Source organism: Hemiscyllium ocellatum, chromosome 12 (assembly GCF_020745735.1).
Source record: "Hemiscyllium ocellatum isolate sHemOce1 chromosome 12, sHemOce1.pat.X.cur, whole genome shotgun sequence".
Classification (NCBI taxonomy): Eukaryota; Metazoa; Chordata; class Chondrichthyes; order Orectolobiformes; family Hemiscylliidae; genus Hemiscyllium; species Hemiscyllium ocellatum.
The window spans coordinates 60,229,509-60,251,306 of NC_083412.1; the positions used below are offsets into that span (position 1 = coordinate 60,229,509).

Here is a 21,798-nt window from a genome sequence, read left to right on the forward strand (position 1 = left end):
GTACCACATAAATGCTTTGGATACTTCTCAAACATCAACTGCTATAAAATGATCTAACACTATTTAAAAAGTTAAGTGGAGACTTTGCCTCCCAACTTCTATATATGAATGTTTCGAAGCTTGTGCAAGACAAATCTGCAATGTGCATCTCCAAACATGTGCAGAACTTTCTCTCTGAAGGACATTTACGAGTTCCTGGCCAACAGAAATAAGCAATATAAATAAGGCTCTGCTTAAAAGAGACAAGCTTCAGATATCGACAGTATAAATATGCATTCAAACTGGACTAACATAAATACAGGAAACTGTAACAGTTTCTCATGTCCTAAAGTGAAACATCAAATCGGACCATAGTACAGATAGACCAAATCTTGTTAGTGATTCTTAGGTGAAGCTTTTGCCTCATGTAGAACTTGGAAATTATTCTTCCAATTAATTTCCATCTTTCATCATTGCTCGTTATTTTAGAAAGTATCAATCTCAAATGTTTAACTAATTTCCTTCCTCATTCTGATAAGGTGCCATTATAGGCTTGATGGGTTAAATGTGTTGCATCATAAATTATTCTAGAGTTTCCTGCTGTATGTCACTGGAATTCATCTAATGAGCAGCAATTTTAATTGTCCCATCCTATTCTGCCGTAGGTAAAGGCTATGTGATGATGTCAATGCTTGGAGCAAAGCATTCCCTAATGAGCGCGCATGCGTAATTGCCTGCAGTTGCCAGTGTCGGCAAATATTGCCTTACAAAAAATGGTGCAAAAACCAGAAAGGAAAGCAAGGGAATATCAGAGATTTCTCACTTCTCCCCATGGGTATTGACATAACTGAGATTAGGGTCCCCGTGATACCACGGCAAAGCTCAGTGAAAGGCCCCAGGTTATATAACTAGAAAGCCTCAGAACTTATTTAAACTGAAAAACACCAAAGTTAGAGAAATCTAGTGAAAAAGTCTAACAGAAGGAAAGTCAGAAGAAATTAAAGATTTAAATAGACTGGATCTCAAATTAAGATGAAATGTCATTGGAGAGATTTATAAGGGCCACAGGCAGATAAATCTTTTTAAAAACGTGCACAAGTATTCTATTGTGGCCGTGAAAGGTGAAATATTTCTAATTTACCTTGGAAGAAATGGGAAGACTTCACCTTGGCTACTGAATATGCAAAAATGCTAACAGACGTTTGTGCCATAATTTTCCTAAGTATACAGTATGAGCAAGCCCTGAAAAAAGGAAAACCCATTAAACAGTACAGCAGTATTACAAATAAACAGATTTTAAAAAAGCTTGAAAGCAATAAATGAGTGTACAAGTAGTAATACAATTTAAAGTTTTATTGAATAATTTAACAAACTCAGTAATATGGAGTTTCAAAAATCTGGTAAAGGGAATGCTGCACAGAGAACAGGAAACTTCACATTTCAAATTTTTAAATACAACAATACAGGTGTAAGAAACAGTGGAATTTAAGCAATTATAGATTTAAAATGCTTTGTGGTAATAAAATTAATCAGAAAATTGAGGAAAAAAAAGGAAAATATACATTTTCCTAGCTCATTTAAGGTCAGAGAGGGACTACACAAACTGGACTTCCAGGAAGCAACAGTTCTTAAGATACAGCAATAACTCCAAAACAAACACAAGACAAAGAAGTTATCAAACACTAAATACATAGAGTTACTAAGCTGCAGAAAAGGGTAAGGTTACATATGGAAAAACTTAAAATGGTACACCTTTTAGAAAAGATAACAATGTCTTAATAGGGGGAACTCGTGATCCAAATGGATTCTCTCTACCTGTTTACATCAATGGTTGTCCTCCTGAATTTAAGCTTGCTACTGGTGCAAGCATCATGATCTTTTCAGACCAGTAACTCTGGCTGGAGAAGCAGATGCTCCAGCAATGATACTGCATCAGGTACCTGGAGTAACTGTCAGGTATGTGGAGGAATGCTGCAACACAAGAAACACAAGACCGGTGAAAACGAGTGTGTAGTTTGCAATCAACATGCCTCATTTTTGAGTCAGCATGTACTTTTGGCCCTCAACTTCCTTAAGAAGTCAGGAGTCTCATTAGTTCCAAGACAATGACAGATTCAGAATCATATGTTTGTCAAAACCACTAGTCCAGAAGAAATCAGTTATCAAAACACTAGTCCAACAACACGGTGGCACAGTGGTTAGCACTGCTGCCTCACAGCGCCTGTAGACCCGGGTTCAATTCCCGACTCAGGCGACTGACTGTGTGGAGTTTGCACGTTCTCCCCGTGTCTGCGTGGGTTTCCTCCGGGTGCTCCGGTTTCCTCCCACAGTCACAAAGATGTGCGGGTCAGGTGAATTGGCCATGCTAAATTGCCCGTAGTATTAGGTAAGGGGTAAATGTAGGGGTAGGGGTATGGGTGGATTGCGCTTCGGCGGGTCGGTGTGGACTTGTTGGGCCGAAGGGCCTGTTTCCACACTGTAAGTAATCTAAAAAAAACAAACCATGGCCAACTGCCTAATCAAGGGGCAACCAGAAGAAAGTTTACGTGGGCTGCCTACACTCATGGCAGAACTCAAAAAGAGAAAATGATCTGTTGATATTGCTAAAATAAATGTTTCAAAAGGCAATTAATAAATAATGGCAACAGAGCCAAAAATGACTCAATCACATTTGATAATAATGAAAGAGTGACCAGGACTGTGCTACAATTCACCAGTATTGAGTTGAAGGATAATCAGACTGAAAGTTCAGCACATTAGCTGAGATCAAGTACTTTGAGCACCAACAACATTTAAGAATCACAATCAATGTCAAGCAACCCTCACTGTGTACCACATAAATATAAAGTACTGGAAATAGTCACCTAAAAATCTTTAATTGTCTAGTTGTACTTTCTACCATTTGCACAATATAGCAGTCCAGCAGTATTACAAATAAACACATTTTAAAATGCTTGAAACTAAGTCTGCTGTGTCAGCCATGTACTTGGAATGCTTGAATTCCAACTACCAAATAAAACCTCTTCACCCAGCTCAAAGAAGGCACTTGGACGAAAGGATAACAATGGAAGTGTTTCAAAAACACCCTGAAGGTTTCCCTAAGGAAATGTACCTTTGAGGTCAATGCATGGGAGACCCTTATTCAGAAGAAACGGACTTGGAGGAAATTCCTGTATGAAAAGATACAATTCCTTGAGAACACCCATCAGCATGAAGTAGTATGGAAAAGGAACCAGATAAATGATTGCTAACGATTAAGGTCAAGGACTACTTCCATCTCCCAGAAACACCTGCCAAATGTCTAGTTGAAGGGGTAGCTCTCTGATTGGTCTTATCAGTCAAACTATGATTCACAATGACCAGTTGTACAGAATTTCCTGGGTGGACAATTATACTTATCCACGAGTGAATGCTGTCAACAGTTACAATTCTGCACCCACAGATTTGGTAAATCACCCTCTTTCTCTGTCTAACTTTGTTTTACCCTCATTACCATTAAAAGTATATTCCACACCCTCAGTATTAACTTCTCTATTCACATCTCTACTCCGGTAAGTCGAATGGATGGAGATTTCAATGTTTTTGGTGGATGACTGATTTAAACATCCATTGCCAGATGTCCTATTGGGTTGCACTTCCCCATGAAAGAGGTTTCAAAAAGCTTTCAGAACTTATTGTAAGAAAAGTTTATTTAAATATTAACTATATACATTATGGGTAAGCACAAGGTTCGAGTTGTTGCTCCTTCTTCCAGAGTCTCAATACTGTGTTCATGACATTGTTGAAATACAAAGGAAGTTATATCAGGAGTTAACCTTTACTGCATGGATCTGAGTGAACTACATAGATTTTTTTGTATTCTATCACTGCTTCAAGAGGTTGCTTCAGAATGCAATGATTAGCACAATTTCTCTTCACTCTAAACCGTTTCATGGCTGCCCAGCTGTACTCTGCATTGGCTTAATAGTCATGATAGAGCAGGCAAAGTGCCAAGCCATGAGATTACAAATTATGGCTAAATGCAATTCTGGTGTAACTGGTGGCAGACAGAACCTCATGGAATGCTTTTTGGAATTACTAGAACAATTTCAAATGCAATCCATTTAGCACAGTGGTTTGCCACACAATTTCTTCAACAGGAAGATGGGACTTTGTCTCTCCAAAAACTGCACAGTGGTCACCCTTACCATGGACAAATACTTCTGAAACAACTCTGAAGAAGGGAAAGATATAAAAGAGACCAAAGGGGCAACTTTTTCACGCAGAGGGTGATACGTGTAGAACATACAGAACAGAGAACATGACAGTGCAGTACAGGCCCTTTGGCCCTTGACTGAGCCTCCATGCCTCATCCTCACATAAGCCTTCTTCGTCCTCTTGACAAGAGCTTCAAATTCTTTAATAAGCCATGTCTCCTTCTCTCAACAACTACCTCCCTGCCTGATAGGTATACACTTATCAAGGATCCACAGTATCTTTTCCTTGAATGAGCTCCACATTTCAAGAGTGTCCATCCGCTGCAGTTTCCCTCCTTATCCTATGCATCCTAAAATCTTGCCTAATCGCATCAAAATTGCCTTTCCTCCAGTTATACCTCTTCCCTTGTGGTATATACCTATCCCTGCCTATTAGCTATTATAAACATAATCAAATTATGGTCACTATTGTCTCCCTCCAAGTCTAACATCTGGCCGTGTTCATTCCCTAGTATCATATCCAATATAGCATCACCCTTGTTGGCGGTCTATGTACTTTGTCAGAAAACACTCCTGCACGCATTGAAAACCTGACCCATCTCAACTACTTATAGTATTCCCAGTCAATATTGGGGAAGTTAAAGACCCCGTAACAACTACCCTGTTACTCTTGTTCCTATCGAGAATCATTTTTGCTATCTTTTCCTCCACATCCCTGGAACAATTTGGAGGCCTAAAGAAAAATCTCAACAGGGTGACCTCTCCTTTCCTGTTTCTAACCTCAGCCCAAACTAACTCAGTGGATGAGTCCTCAAGTGTTCTCTCAGCTGCTGTAATACTCTCCTTGATTAACAATGCCACCATCCCCCACCCCTTTTACCATCATCTCAGTTCTTGCTGACATAGTTAAATCGCAGAATCTGCAACAACCATTCCTGTCCCTCCTCTAGCCATGTCTCTGAAATGGCCACAACATCAAATTCCCAGGTACCAACTCATGCTGCAAGTTCAGCCTTATTCAGATGCTCCTGGCATTGAAGAACACACATTTCAAACCAACATCCTGATTACCGGTGCCCTCTCACAACCTATCCCTGACCTCACTATCCTCAACCTCCTGTACACTGGAACTACAATTCAGGTTCCCATCCCCCTGCTGCATTAGTTTAAACTCCCCCCTCCCTCCCTGCAAAGAGCATTAACAATTTTTCCTCCCAGGCTATTGGTACCTCTCTGGTTCAGGTGAAGACCATCCCGTTTGTAGAGATCCCACCTTCCTCAGAAAGAGCTCCAATTATCCAAGAATCCAAAATCCTCCCTCCTGCACCATCCCTGCAGCCACATGTTCAGCTCCACTCTCTCCCTGTTCCTCGCTTCACTAGCACGTGGCTTGGGCAACAAACCAGAGATAACAACGGATTCTAGCTCTAAGCTTCCAACCTAGCTCGTGGCACAGTGGTTAGCACTGCTGCCTCACAGCGCCAGGGACCTGGGTTCAATTCCCGCCTCAGGCGACTGACTGTGTGGAGTTTGCACGTTCTCCCCGTGTCTGCGTGGGTTTCCTCCGGGTGCTCCGGTTTCCTCCCACAGTCCAAAGATGTGCGGGTCAGGTGAATTGGCCATGCTAAATTGTCCGTAGTGTTAGGTAAGGGGTAAATGTAGGGGTATGGGTGGGTTGCGCTTCGGCGGGTCGGTGTGGACTTGTTGGGCCGAAGGGCCTGTTTCCACACTGTAAGTAATCTAATCTAATCCCTGCCTGTCTTCCTACCTAGGTTGTTGGTGCCTATGTGGACCATGACTTGGGGCTGCTCCCCATCCCCCTCAAGGATCCCAAAAACACAATTGAAGACATCATGAACCCTGGCACCTGGGAGGCAACAAAGCAATCGTGAGTCACTCTCGTTCTCACAAAAACCTCCTATTTGTTCCCCTAACTATGGAGTCCCCAATGACTAAAGCTTTGCTCCTCTTCCCTTTCCTCTGTCAGCAACAAGAACAGAGTCTGTACAAGAGATCTGTGCCCCACTGCTTATCCCTGGTAGGTCATCCCCCCAACAGTATCCAAAATGGTATACTTGTTGTTGAGAGATCCCTGCACTGCTTGCCAGTTCCCTTTCCTATCCCTGACAGTAACCCATCTACCTTCTTTATGTGGCTGTGGAGTAACTACCTACCTGCAATGCCTCTCATCAACCCGCTCTGCTACCTGAATGATCCGAAGTTCATCTAGCTCCAGTTCCCTAACGCAGTTCTCGAGGAGCTGGTGTTGGCTGCACTTCCCAAAAATGCAGTCAGCAGGGACAGTAGAGGTGAACTTTACCTCCCACATACTGCAGAAGGAACATTCAACTGCCCAAAACATCCATTCCCACTATTCTAAGTTCCTAAACAGACCACTGAGAAAATGAAACATAAAAGAAAACAATTACCACCTTACCAACTGACACTCAGAATATTCTTTTGTTTAGAGGATGAGGATGGGTGGGAGACACTACCAAGTAGTGCTTCGGGTAAATAACCACCCAAATATGTAACCTCATGACCTCTCTGACAGCCTCCTGCCAAACGCACCTGCACTTCCTGCTGCTGGAACAACAATGGCCCCAATGGTGTGTGGAATGAGCTGCCAGAGGAAGTGGTGGAGGCTGGTACAATCACACCATTTACAAGGCATCTGGATGGGTATATGAATACAAAGGATTTGGAAGGATATGGGCCAGGTGTTGGCAAGTGGGATGAGATTAAGTTGGGATTGACAAGATGGACCGAAGGGTCTGTTTCCATGCTGTACTTCGCTATGACAGGCAGATTGGAGAGATTGATTGAGTAACTTTAGTTCTCTTTTGGTTCCTTCACCACCTGCCATACTCTTTCAGGCTGCTGTGTCCTCAAATTAAAGTTCTGTAGTCTGGCGCATCCAATTGTTAATGGCAGCAGGGAACAATTAAATAATAAATCTTCTCAAAACTCACTAATTAAATAATAAATGGAAGAAGAAATCTCCACAAATATCCCCATCCTCAAACCACAGAGGAGCCTGGCACATCAGTGCAAAAGACAAGGTTAGAGCATTTCCAACTACCTTCAGGCCAGAGATGCCTGATAAATGATCCATCTCAGTATCTTTCAGATGTCCCCACAATCTCAGATACCAGTCTTCTGTCAATTAGGTTCCATGCGATTTAAACTATTTGAATCAATTTGGCACGATTAAAGGTGATTCCATTTGAATCAAATAAGTATCACACTTTAAACAGAACTTGTGATCTTGTCTCATGGAATTAACAAATATTATTACACATACAGATGATTTTGAATAGAGTACGGATTTACACTTCTTTTTGAGAGAAATTTTGGCAAAACAAACCCACAGCCCACTTTCTATGTTAACACCTCAATTTAACTTTTCTTAGGTGGCACGGTGGCTCAGTGGTTAGCACTGCTGCCCCACAGCACCAGGGACCTGGATTTGATTCCAGCCTCAGGAGACCATCTGTGTAGACTTTGCACAGTCTCCCAGTATGGGTGTGGAGAGAATGTGCATTCTCGGAGTGCTCTGGTTTCCTCTCACAACCCAAAGATGTGCAGGTTAGGTGAATTGGCTATGTTAAATTGCCCAGAGTGTTCAGGGATATGTAGGTTAGGTGCATTAGTCAGGATTAAATGTAGAGTAATAGGGGAATAGGTCTGGGCAGGATACTCTTCAAAGGGTCAGTGTGGACTTGCTGGGCCGAAGGGTCTGTTTCCACACTATACGGATTCTAAAATTCTAGATAGAAGTGGCCATAGGTTTGCAAGTTTCTCTGGATCTTTGGCCAAGTCCCTGGAGCGTCAGAGGCTAAAGGTAACCTTATAGAGGTTTATAAAATCACGAGGGGCATGGATAGAATAAATAGACAAAGTCTCTTCCCTGCTTTGGGGGAGTCCAGAACTAGAGGTTTAGGGTGAGAGGGGAATGATATAAAAGAGATCGAAGGGGCAACGTTCTCACACAGAGGGTGATGCATGTATGGAATGAGCTGTCAGACAGAGGAAGTGGTGGAGAGTGGTACAATTGCAACATTTAAAAAGGTATCTGGATGGGTATATGAATAGGAAGGGTTTGGAGGGATATGGACCGGGTGCTGGAAGGTGGGACTAAGATTGGGTTGTGATTTCTGGTCGATTTGCATAAGTGGACCGAAGGGTCTGTTTCTGTACTGTCCATCTCTATGACTCTTACAGATAGTGTACATTGTTGCTCCTGAAGTGGCCAATCAAGCAGATTGCTTTCCCCTGGGTGATATCAGTGTTCTTGACTTTGTTTAGAGCTGCAGTCATCCAAGCAAGTGTAGAGTATTCCATCGCACCCCTGACCAGTGTCCTGTAGAAGGTGGACAGGCTATGGGGAAGCAGAGGGTGAGTTACTTATGACCGTATCCCTAAGCCTCTGAGCTGGTCTTTTAGCCACTGGGTTTATGTGGTGAGCTCAGATAAGACTCTGGTCAATGGTAACCCCCAGGATGTTGACAGTGGGGGATTCAGTGATGAAACTGATATTGAATGTCAAGGAGTAATAGTTAATTTTGCTTTTGTCATCTCAATTTCAAGATAACTTTCTCGATCTAACAGTGAAAGTCTATTGATTTATCCATCAAATGACATTAAGTTGGCATTTCAGCTCTTGCAGAATCTGGATTCAAATTTTTGACTTGATTAATGAAAGGGACATTCAATTAAATTGAGAGTTAATTGGGTAACTAGAAATAAGAAATTGAGAATAAAAAGATGACTATTTGGCCCTGCTTCACCACTTAATAAAACCATTGCTGATTGTAATCTCAAATCCATATTCCTACTTTCCCTGGATTAGATTTCATTCCCTTGCTTACCAAGTGTACACTTTTGAGCATATAGCTGCATATGAAAAAAAACAACTCAATTTGTACTTGGTAACATTTTATTAACATAAAATAAAACTTGCCTGCCCAAATAGGGCAAGTTCGTACTCACAAACTATAAGATGAATGCATTGGTACTCGCCAAAACAAACAAGAAGGGAAACTAGTTTTAACACAAATGAATGCAGAACCCATACATGTATACATGAACAATTGTGGGGAGCCATGAGCTGTGTTAGTGTGAAGTTTAGTTCCAAGCATAAATATTTAAGTAACAAATAAACGGGAGACGTTTAAGTATGACTTTGCATTTATAAGTGACTTGGCAGCGATATGGTTAGCCATACAACACATCACCGTGATTGCAGATTCAAAGTTTTTGGCACAAGGAATAATTGGCTAGGTCAAAGCAGCTGAACCAGTTCTTTTCTATGTTGGTGAACACAACTGTCCTCCCCTCCCAAAACAATGCTGAAGGAAAAAAGCAAAACAGGAAGTGAAATGGAAACACTCCAATATTGTTAAGAATATCATGTGTTTGCTTCTACGTTATAAAATAACAAAGATCAGGTTATGACTAGTGAAGAAGTATCTTCACTGAATTCAAGCAGCTCATTCTGTAAAATTTGCTGCCGAATGCCAGTTGTTTTAGGATACTTTGAATTATATTTACCTTGTGAAAAAGTGTGCTACTTAAACAAAATTCTCTGCTTTTTATACAAGCAGCATATTCCGATGGTAAGCCACTGAAAATAATTTGCAGAGTATTTATAGCCTTTCAGTAAGTGAAAACATTAAAAGATTTGTCTATACTTTGAGCAACATCTGATTTCCCCGCCCACCCAAGACTCACTATTGTCAATGAAATTCTTCTTTGTCCTTTACTAGAAAAAAAGTGATATCCCATAGTAATATTTTTGACCTTGAAAAGCAACTGGAAACTAATGCTATTACCTTAGTTTTAGTTCCCTCAGATAATGCACAAGATAGGACTCTACTTAAGTGTTCTAATATATTTCAATAGTGATGCAGCCACATTATCAAGTGAAAAATAGAGATATTTCAAATTTGGATAAATAGAGAGCAATTAACTATTAGTGTGAAAAGTGGTTAATGAATTAAAACGTGAAAAGGAAGCGTTTTTATGTGTTCTTTGCATTTAGCAGAGCATATTTTTGCATAAAGGTTGTGCATTAAGCAGTAAATGATTAAACAAAGAATGTCCATCTTTTAGATATTCTCCACTGTTGCAGTTCATTCTGAATTCAGGAAAAATGTTTGTATTAGGTTTATATTAATGAAAGACCAAGTTGCTCTTAAAATGGAAAAAACTAAAATAAGTCGTCACAAACTTGTTTAATCCCCAAACTGCCAGGATTTACTTTCTGAAAGACAATCTTGCTTATAAGTTATAATACCTCAAAATAAATGTACAGACATCATTTGAACCTCTCAAACAGAATAAAGCTCTTACCCTAATGCCACAATTACCAGAACAGTTGGATACAAATTGGAATCAAAATTGTTTCCAATACAAATTAAAATAAAAGTTCTCTAACATCAGAGCTGACAAGGGACTTTATTTTTAAAAGCTCTTGTCCATACAGGCAGGATGAATCCCACTTAATGGAGAAGTTGATACTGGCCATTATGCAAAATCACATTCGTTGGCATGTTTTATGTTCTTCAATGAAAATGATGAATCACAACTTCAGAGTAACACACAATTCATTTTCCAACCCAGAAGAACAAACTACTATTATGTTAAAGAAAGGAATAAGGCCCTCAATTTCAAACTGCTTCAGCTCAGAGAAGCTTATTTGAAGTTTAAGGTGAAATCATAAATGTACAATTCAAAAATAACCATGTGGAAATTATATTACAATTACATGTCAAAGTTAAAGTATTCAATATACAAACGATATAATAAAGTTCTTAATTGACAATGGTTCACTAATTTTACATATGCATTTACAGCTGTAGTGTAAACAAAGAATATTTACAACATAAATGGGATAAACTGTGATTGGAATAACACCATTTTTAATCCTCCAAACAACAAGACATTATTTTTGAGTTTTTTTCCAAATCTCAGACAAAAAAAAAAATCCCCGGTCATAGAAACAATGTCTCCTACACCTAATTGTCTTTGAGGCTTTTGTTGAACCACTCAAACTTGCAGAACCATCTTTGTTCTGAGCAATATGATAAACTAAGCTCCAATACAAGTACCAAATTTATTTTATGCAACTAAGCTCTGCCCAGTAGTCACCTGAAAAGGTGTGGAATGGACTTTCATCCCAGGGCTGAAGTCAAACCTGGTATTGAGCACTTAACTTTAAGCTTAAAAACCAGGAAACAATTTAAATGGAATAACTATGCAGCATACGATTTTGCGTTATGGTCACTAAACTCCTGAAGAATAAATACAGTAGAACCCCCATATCCGTAGATGTGATTTCTGTGGTTTCAGTTATCCGCGGTTTACACGGCCCGAAAATATTACATGGAACATTCCAGAAATAATTCCAGGGGGCTGTCAGGGAGATAAGTTTCCCATTTAAATGATAGGGTTCGCTACCATCCGTGATAGGTCTTGGAAAGTATCACCCGTGGATATGGGAGACACCTGTACCTGAGGCATTCTACAAGAAAAAATAATTGTGCACTGCATTTGAAGGAAGGTAAACTGCAACGGCAGTTCAATAATCAGTAAGATCAAAGATTTAAATGCCACGTTAAAAAACTATTAAAAAGTGACTATCTTGACAAAGACAAAGCAAAGACAATACAATAAAAAAAAGGTGTTAAGTGACAATTAAAATTTTGTTGCAAGCTAAAATTATTCAATACAATTTTAATTATGAATTCTGTCTGGGAAACACAATCCATAAAAAAAGTCAAAACACACCATCAAATAAAGACCATCGTACACTAGATTAACTGTTTTGAGCAAGAATGACTAAGTATACATGAGACTTTCCTACTCGTGAAATTTTTTTTTAAAAAATTGCCTAAAGTTATGTCTTGCCTTTTATTTATCCAGTGTATTAATGTGTTTCTCAAAGTTGAGTAATTGCTTTTGCGATATGCTTAACAAAGGCAAAGTAATTGTTGCACTTGTGTGCCTATCTGCTTACCTGCAGCTGTGAACATGAGGAAGAGGATAAAATGGAAGATTGCTTTACCGAATTGAAGTTGAAATACAGCCAATTGCTGACCTGAATTTTGCAGAACCATCTTTGTTCACTTTAGCTTTAATCGTTTACGTTAAAACTGAGTGTACCAGAGACTATTCTGGTTACAGATCAGCTCATTTCATTTCCTTTTAAATTCGGGCACAGTTTGATGTGGTTGTTTTAAGTTTTATGATAACCTTCCAATGAATTAACAACAAGAATAAAGTATGACATGTAATCATCTACACTAAAAACTGATTTAATAATATCCTTCATCATAATGAAATGTCAAAATAATATTATTTATCCTGCACTCTGCAGATAAGTGTTCTACAGAAAGTTTTATTTTATAGTTTACAACATTAGACACAATTTATTTTTAAAAGTAATAAAAAGCATAAGTTCACTATAGAAGCCTTCAGAACACCATTAAGCCTGCACCATACTCTTCCAGAGTTTTGATTAAGTTGACAACCTTTAGACAGTGGAATCAATAATGTTATTAGAATTCAAAACAAGTGATCTTAAAAATCATTCTTAAACAAAAATAGGAAAATATTTGCATTCTTAAGGCAACAGCTGCTGTCCCATTTCGTTTTGCCTCAAGTTGATTGTTGCTCTAAAAAAATTCCAAAAATTTGGAGGAAAAAAGGCCTCCTGAATATCAACATTCATTTAGAACATCCAATTCCTGATACGAACTGTATGTAGAAACCAATAGCATGCTGATTTTCATAGGTCAGGAGAGGATGGGCATGAATATTGGTAAGGTCCATTTATCTGTAAATAAAATGTAAAGAGATGGTCATTTCAACATCCTTCAATTTAGGCAGACAACTGTCCCAATTCTAGGAGTCTAAGGTTAAATTTTGATAAATAGTTGGATTCTATTCAATAATTTTGAAAATTGATTAAAAACAGATTGAAAAGGAGCAATGAACTCAATTGGACAAATCACAGCCAGCCCCACTATAATTTGTCAAATTGAGGGTTTATAAATTCATACTCAAAATTTTGTTCAAATTTTATTTACTTGCATGGAGTCAAGAGCAGCATCAAGAGTTTTGAATGTTTTTGGCTTATAGCAATTGGACTCGCATGAAGCTGTTACATTAGAGTCCTTTCCCCAGCACAAAGTGAATTCACTTGATACAAGTTAAATAGACAATAGGTGCAGGAGTAGGCCATTCTGCCCTTCAAGCCTGCACCACCATTCAATATGATCATGGCTGATCATCCTTAATCAGTATCCTCTTCCTGCCTTATCTCCATAACCCTTGATTGCACTATCCTTGAGAGCTCTATCCAACTCTTTCTTAAATGAATCCAGAGACCGGGCCTCCACTGCCCTCTGGGGCAGAGCATTCCACACAGCTACCACACTCTGGGTGAGGAAGTTTCTCCTCATCTCTGTCCTAAATGGTCTACCCTTGTATTTTTAAGCTGTGTCCTCTGGTTCGGCACTCACCCATCAGCGGAAACATGTTTCCTGCCTCCAGAGTGTCCAATCCTTTAATAATCTTATACGTCTCAATCAGATCCTCTCTCAGGCTTCTAAACTCAAGGGTGTACAAGCCCAGTCGCTCCAGTCTTTCAGCGTAAGGTAGTCCTGCCATTCCAGGAATTGACCTTGTGAACTTACGCTGCACTCCCTCAATAGCCAGAATGTCTTTCCTCAAATTTGGAGACCAGAACTGCACACAGTACTCCAGGTGTGGTCTCACCAGGGCCCTGTACAGCTGCAGAAGAACCTCTTTGCTTCTATACTCAATCCATCTTGTTATGAAGGCTAGCATACTATTAGCCTTCTTCACTACCTGCTGTACCTGCATGCTTACCTTCATTGACTGGTGTAAAGAACACCCAGATCTCTCTGTACTGCCCCTTCACCTAAATTGATTCCATTTAGGTAGTAATCTGCCTTCCTGTTCTTGCCACCAAAGTAGATAACCATAATTGGATTATTTATTTTCTCGCGAAAATGGTGTGAAGGTGCAGACACAAGTATAGCTGTGTGCTAACGCTAAGACAGCTGTTACAGGCTGAAATCAATGCAGGAAATATTCTTTTTAATTTGAAGTTCGGTTTCAGCTTCCTTGTACTGTAATTCAGGAATACCACCACTCCAGTTTTTCATAAGTTTGCTTAGTCATTCACTCGTTTATTTCACTGGAGTGGTGAAAAATACTGTTTATTTCCATTTGCATGGTCTCTGATAAGAAAGAACTAGGTACAAACCAAGTTGAATAGGAGAAAGCAAAATGGGCACCTAAAAGTTGGCTTACAGAGAATTGTCATACATTGACAGAGAACCTGTAAATTTTTCTTCAATAAAAATCATTTTAAAGGTAGATATCATGCATTACTATAGGCAGTTTTTAATTAGAAATTACAAAATAATTTAATAATTGCTTTAATGATTGATTTTTTTCATCAATTCTGACCAATTTTTAGCTAATCACTTGCATATAACCAGAATTGAAGTTGAATTTTCAAGCATATATTTGTTCATGGGATGTGAGTATTATTTGCTTGGCCTGTATTTATCGCCCATTTGCTGAACTGAATGGCCTTGCTAAAACCAGTTCACAGGGTAGTTGAGGGTCTGGAGTCACATCCAGGCTAGTCCAGGAAAGACCTGTGTCGACCTTTCCCTCAAGGACATTAGCAAACTTTTTGTCATGACAATCAACTGTGGTTATGTGGTTGCCATTATGTTAGCTGTGAATTCCAGTTTTTATTGATTTCAAATTTCACTGTCGGCCATGGTGGGATTAAACCCATTTCTCAGAGCGTTAACTTGGGTGTTTGATTATAACATTATCACCACTTCCCCTTGTATCAAGCTGCAGATCAAAACTGAAAAGTAAGTGCTAAAGCACCTAGAATCTGATCAATTTTCAAATTGTAAAAAGTAATTGAACATCCAAAAAATTAATATTTGACATTAAAATGTAACACTACTTTCCTCCTGCTCTTCCCACCCCCTGCCCCCACTAATCCTGATCCAACCATGTAATTTTTTAAAAGTAACAGGACAGAGTAACCTGCTCATTTACCCTGGCATCATACTCCAATACGAAAGGTGGAATATCAATCTGCTCTGGGGAAATAAGCGTAAACAACTGAGGTAGGCTCTCAACATGATGAACTTTGTCCTTTAACCCAGAGACAGAAAAGGTTGTGAACATCCAGGTCATCACCTAGGTAAGCAAAAATAGAAAATGAACCATGCATTTGAAATTTGCAATGTTGGTATATTCTACTTCAATTAGATTAGCTTTAATTTGAAAACGGATAGCTTTGCTCAGCAACATACTATTAGAATATTAAAGCTTTGCAAATGCTGGACAGTGCATACAATTAAGCAATGGGGGCAAGACAAATAAACAAAAATTTTTAATTTGCTTGCAGCAATTAGCCTCCAGAGTTGTGTTTCACACTTTAGGGCTGTTCATTTAGTTTTCCTAATGTTGGATTAGCACCGTCAACTCATTATGTGAAAAACATACCTTAGACCGAAATGTTGGATGCACAAAGTAAAATGCCTTCATATTTTTCTTGTACCTAGGGAACAACAGGGAAACATTTTATATCAAGAAATTTCCACTGCCATCAGCCCCTGCAATAGTGCCCCCTCTCAAAGTTGTTTTTAATGATGCAGATGAAGTTTTCGTTGTGGATTTCTCCATTAAAGATATTGATGTCTCTGTATCCCTCACGTTTAGCACAGGATTTGCTACAGGATTTATTCTACAGGACAGGTCAACTAGTACACGATCAAGGACTAAACTAGTCATAAATATGGCATTACAAATGTCAATCATTCTAACAGGTGTCTCTCATTATCTGTGACAAATTATAAACCAGAGTTAATGATTCATTTAGTAAAGCTGACAAACTTTACAAGAATACTTGAATTTCCAGAAAAATATTGCTTGAAACACTGCATTCACTCAGGTTGAATGAATTTGGTACCATTTCAATTTTCAAAATTAGCAGAATGAATTGAAGAAAAGCTTTAATCATTTAAATTATGTAGTTACTTTTTTATCGAAACTCCATTGCAAAATTAACAACTTCTTTCGGGCAATAGACAAAATAACATTGCTGTTTTCAAGTTCTGTTAATTGGAAAAGTTTGATCATTGCAAATGGCCAGTTATTGTGCAGTTGGTTGGTGAAAAAAAATGAAATGTAGGAAGACAGGAAGTCTGGTTACCGTAAAATTTCAAAAAGTCAAATAAATAGTAAAAAAAATTCATGATTTGGAGATGCCAATGTTGAACTAGGGTGTACAAAGGTAAAAAAAAATCACAACACCAGGTTATAGTCCAACCAGTTTATTTGGAACTACTAACTTTCAGAGTGCTGCTCCTTCATCAGGTGGCTGTGGAGTATAAGATCGTAAGACACAATTTATCACAAAAGTTGACAGTGTGATGTAACTGAAATTATATGTTGAAAAAGACATGGATTGTTTGTTAAGTCTCTCACCTTTTAGAATGTCCATGTTGGTTTCAGTTCTTTCAGATGTAAATCGCAAAACTTTTTTACAACTTACATTCTCAAATGAACCGTGTGTAAGAACCTCTCTGGCTATGTCGAAGCTTCTGTCGTGACACTATAGACTTCTTACAGAAACTCAGCACCCACAGACCAGTTGAACCGGGAACATTCCTCGTCACAATGGATGTTTCAGCACTCTACACCAGCATCCCCCACAATGACGGCATCGCGGCAACAGCCTCAGTACTCAACACCCAATAACTGCCAATCTCTGAACACCATCCTACAACTCACCCACTTCATCCTCGATCAATGTTTTTTCACCTTTAACAACCAGACACACACAACAGCCACGGGGACCAAATTTGCACCTCAATATGCCAACATTTGCACACACAGGTTCGAACAAGATTTCTTCTCTATGCAGGACGTCAAACCAACACTATACAGCAGATACATTGACGATATTTTCTTCCTCTGGGTCCGTGGTGAGGAGTCACTGAAACAACTACACAGTGATATCAACAAGTTTCATCCCACCATCAAACTCACCACGGACTACCCTTTACTATCTGTCTAATTCTTGGATATGTGCATCTCCATCAAGGATGGGCACCTCACTTCTACTCAAACCCACGGATAATCTCACGTTACTACCCTTCTCCAGCATCAATCTGAAACATATTAAAACAGCCATCCCCTATGGACAAGCCCTACGTGTATACCGGATCTGTTCAGATGAGGAGGAATGTGACGGACACCTGGAAGTACACAAGGATACCGTCATAAGAAGGGGTTATGATGCTCAACTCATCGACCGCCAGTTCCGACGTGCCACAGCTAGAAACAGTAATAACCTCCTCAGGAGGCAGACACGTGCTGCAACCGACAGGGTACCCTTCGTTGTTCAGTGCTTCCCAGGAGCCAAAAAAACTACACCATGTTCTTCACAGCCTGCAACACATTATCAATAAGGATGTACACCTCACTAAGACCTTCCCCACACTTCCCCTTCTCACCTTTAAACAACCACCGGACCTCAACAGATCACTGTTTGTAGCAACTGCCTGGCTTTCACGACAACACCATATAATCTTGTCATGGTAGATGCTGCAAATCATGTCAGAGTGTGGACATGGATACCACCAGTGTGCGGGGGGACACCGCCCACCATGTACGTGGCAGGTACTCATGCAACTCAGCCAACCTTGTTTATCTCATGTGCTGCAGGCAAGGTGCATTGGTGAGACCAAGCAGAGGCTACAGCAACGGATGAATGAACACCATACAATAATCAGCAGACAGGAATGTTCCCTCCAGTCGGAGAACACTTCAGCGGTTGACCTCAGACCTGCAGGTGACTGTCTTCCAAGGCAGACATTGGGACAGGCAACAACAAAAAGTGACCGAGCAGAGGCCGATGACCAAGTTCGGTACCCATGGGGCTGGCGTCAACCGGGACCTTGGGTTCACGTCACACTACAGTACTATACTGCACTATACACACACACACATCCCTACAGACCCCCTCTCATACACTCACACATACACTTCCACATGCACCCTCTCACAGACTTATACCCCTTAACACTCATGCATACTCACATTGTCTCACAGACACTCATGACCCCCACACACTCCCCCCACCCTACACACACACCCACATTCACGTAAGTTTGTGGGGTGAATTTGTACTTGCAGAATTACATTTTACTTTCCTCAAAAACTGCATGAATCCATGTAAGATTCTGTAAATCTGTTTTTTTAGATTAGAAGTCTGAACCATTGTGGCACAGAGTCTCACAGAGGGAGCTAACACCTTAAATGCATTATCTGTGCTGACATGACACCAATGGTTAAATCATTTATTGCATCCATTACTCCCAATGCGGTCTCAACATTGGGGAGGCTGGGCGCCTCCTAGCAGAGTGCTTGAGGGAACATCTCTGGGACACCCGCACCAATCAACCACACCGCCCCGTGGCCCAACATTTCAACTCCCCCTCCCACTCTGCCGAGGACATGGAGTCCTAGGCTTCCTTCACCGTCGCTCCCACACCACCAGACGCCTGGAGGAAGAACACCTCATCTTCTGCCTCGGAACACTTCAACTCAAGAGCATCAATGTGGACTTCAACAGTTCCCTCATTTCCCCTTCCCCCACCTCACCCTAGCTCCAAACTTCCAGCTTAGCACTGTCCCCATGACTTGTCCAGACTTGTCCTACCTGCCTAGCTCCTTTTCCACCTATCCACTCCACCCTCTCCTCCCTGACCTATCACCTTCATTCCCTCCCCCACTCACCCACTGTACTCTTTGCTACTTTCTCCCCGCCCCCACCCTCCTCTAGCTTATCTCTCCACACTTCATGCTCACTGCCTTTATTCCTGATGAAGGGCTTTTGCCCGAAACATCGATTTCACTGCACTTTGGATGCTGCCTGAACTGCTGTGCTCTTCCAGCACCAGTAATCCAGAATCTGGTTTCCAGCATCTGCAGTTATTGTTTTTACCAATGGTTAAAGTTCACTTGAGAATGTAACTTTTAAAAGAAGTTTTGTGATTTACATATGAAAGAACTGAAACCAACATGGGCCATTCTAAAAAGATGAGAGACTTAAACACCTAGTATTTTTCAATATATAATTTCAGTTACATCACACTGCAAACTTTTGCGATAGATTCTGTTTTACGATTTTATACTCCATAACCACCTGAAGGAGCAGCATTCCGAAAGCTAGTGCTTCCAAATAAACCTGTTGGACTATAACTTGGGGTAGTGTGATTTTTAAGTTTTTAAAAAACGTTAAGAGTTTGAGAACTGGCATTAAGCAAAACAATATAGTGTTAATATAAAGAGAGACTATTAGCACAGAATTTAAAATGGCTTCATTTTCATCTTTTTCCTATAATATTTGCCCCTGCTTCTTCCCTTTTTCCCATGTTACAAGTAGTCGTCACACATTTTTCTGTAGCCAACATGTCCTTATAGGGACTTGAACCCAGGACTGTTTGGCTGAGACAGCATTAGCATTACCAACTGCACTACTTGGGATCCATTATTTTTCTTATTAATAACCCCTTGCAAAACAAAAAACAAAAAGCGCAAGGAGCATAATTTTGTATAACAAATGCTTGAATAGTCATGCCTTGAAAACCAAATTACAAAAACTGATTGAGTATATTATCAAGCTTATTCCAGTTCCTGCATCTCTAAATCAATAAAAAGTATCAACAATAAGACAAATCACATTTCATTTCATAAAATCATACAATGGTTACAAGCACAGGGTACAATACTTCATGTCTCTGCCAGATTTCTCAGACAGTCTCAATTGTCAATCTCATCCCCCGCTGTAGTTCTCCTTAGACAATCACTTAATTCCCTCTCGAAAACCATAAGTGAATCTGCCTTAACCACGTCTTTAGCAGTGCCTCTAGATCTCACTTGCTGCATAAAAAGTTTCCTCACATTGTATTTGATTTCTTTGATTTTTGCCTTAAACTGGAGTCACTATGTTCTCAACTGCTCCCCTGATGGAAATGGTTTCTCATCTGCTCTATACAGATACATGATGATAGATAGACTTAACCATATCATTTCTCAGCCTCCTCAAAAGAGAATGGCTTTAACTATTTCAACCAATCCAGATATCTGAATTTCCTTATCCTCGTAACTAGTCTCATATTGTAGTGATTGTAAGAAGGTCAGCTAAGTGGACCTCCGAATGTTAGTACCATGATTGAGGCTGTTAATCTGGTTCAATCGGGGGACCGGGCTGACAGATACAACAGAATATTAACATTCACACGTACTCTCACTGAAAACTGGCTCTGAAGGAGCTGTATCAGTGTTTGGGACTTTCCATGTGCTAATAAAGGGCGACTTGGTGACAGGATACTGGCCTCTGTGGAGTTATTCCAGTAGTGACAAGAGTGGGATTAATGGTGTAACCATGAAAGAGCACCTACTAGCTGAAGTCGAACTGGACTTCAAATAGGCACAATTGGCTTCATCATTGAAAAATGCGGCAAGTAGAGCATATGAGTTGAAGCATATTCCAAAGGAAGTGGACACCCTTACCAGTCTGACTGAGCTCGGCAAACCCCACTTGAGTGAACACAATAGCACAGCCTGATTCAAGACATATTCTGAACAGAGGGACTCTCGGTCAGCCCAAAGCTAAACTCCAAAACGTAGCCAAGCCTTGGCCAAATAGTTAAAGTTTCTTCAAGATACAGGCCACAAGCCACTGTAATTAGAGTCATAGAGATGTACAGCATGGAAACAGACCTTCAGTCCAACCTGTCCATGCCGACCAGATATCCAACCCAATCTAGTCCCACCTGCCAGCTCCCGACCCATATCCCTCCAAACGCTTCCTATTCATATACCCATCCAAATGCCTCTTAAATGTTACAGTTGTACCAGCCTCCCACATCCTCTGGCAGCTCATTCCGTACACCGTCTGCCTGAAAAGGTTGCCCCTCAGGTCTCTTTTATAGCTCTCCTCTCTCACCCTAAACCTATGCCCTCTAGTTCTGGACTCCGCGACCCCAGGGAAAAGACTTTGTCTATTTATCCTATCTATGCCTCTCATAATCCTCTATAAGATCACTCCTCAGCCTCCGAAGCTCCAGGGAAAACAGACCCAGCCTCTCCCTATAGCTCAAATTCTCCAACTCTGGCAACATCCTTGTAAATCTTTTCTGAACCCTTTCAAGTTTCACAACATCTTTCTGATAGGAAGGAGACCAGAATTGCATGCAACATTCCAACAGTGGCCTAACCAATGTCCCACACAGCCACAACATGACCTCCCAACTCCTGTACTCAGTACTCTGACTAATAAACAAAAGCATACCAAACGCCTTCTTCACTTCCTATGACTCCACTTTCAAGGAGCTATGAATCTGCACTCCAAGGTCTCTTTGTTTAGCAACACTCCCTCGGACCTTACCATTAAGTGTATAAGTCCTGCTAAGATTTGTTTTCCCAAAATGCAGCACCTCGCATTTATCAGAATCAAACTCCATCTGCCACGTCTCAGCCCATT

General features: G+C 40.3%; 1 protein-coding gene across 1 annotated transcript in view; it reads right to left on the reverse strand.

Moving 5' to 3' along the window:
- Window positions 1–10,615: 10,615 nt before the first annotated feature.
- The window catches only part of gdap2 (ganglioside induced differentiation associated protein 2), a 72,573-nt gene continuing 61,390 nt past the window's right edge, over window positions 10,616–21,798 (reverse strand). Inside the window, exons 11-13 of the mRNA XM_060833598.1 lie at window positions 15,747–15,801; window positions 15,294–15,437; window positions 10,616–13,014 (exon numbers count right to left, since the gene is read on the reverse strand). Coding sequence (XP_060689581.1) covers window positions 12,967–13,014; window positions 15,294–15,437; window positions 15,747–15,801 — 247 coding nt within the window. The 3' untranslated portion in view covers window positions 10,616–12,966. The remainder of the gene's footprint in view (window positions 13,015–15,293; window positions 15,438–15,746; window positions 15,802–21,798) is intronic.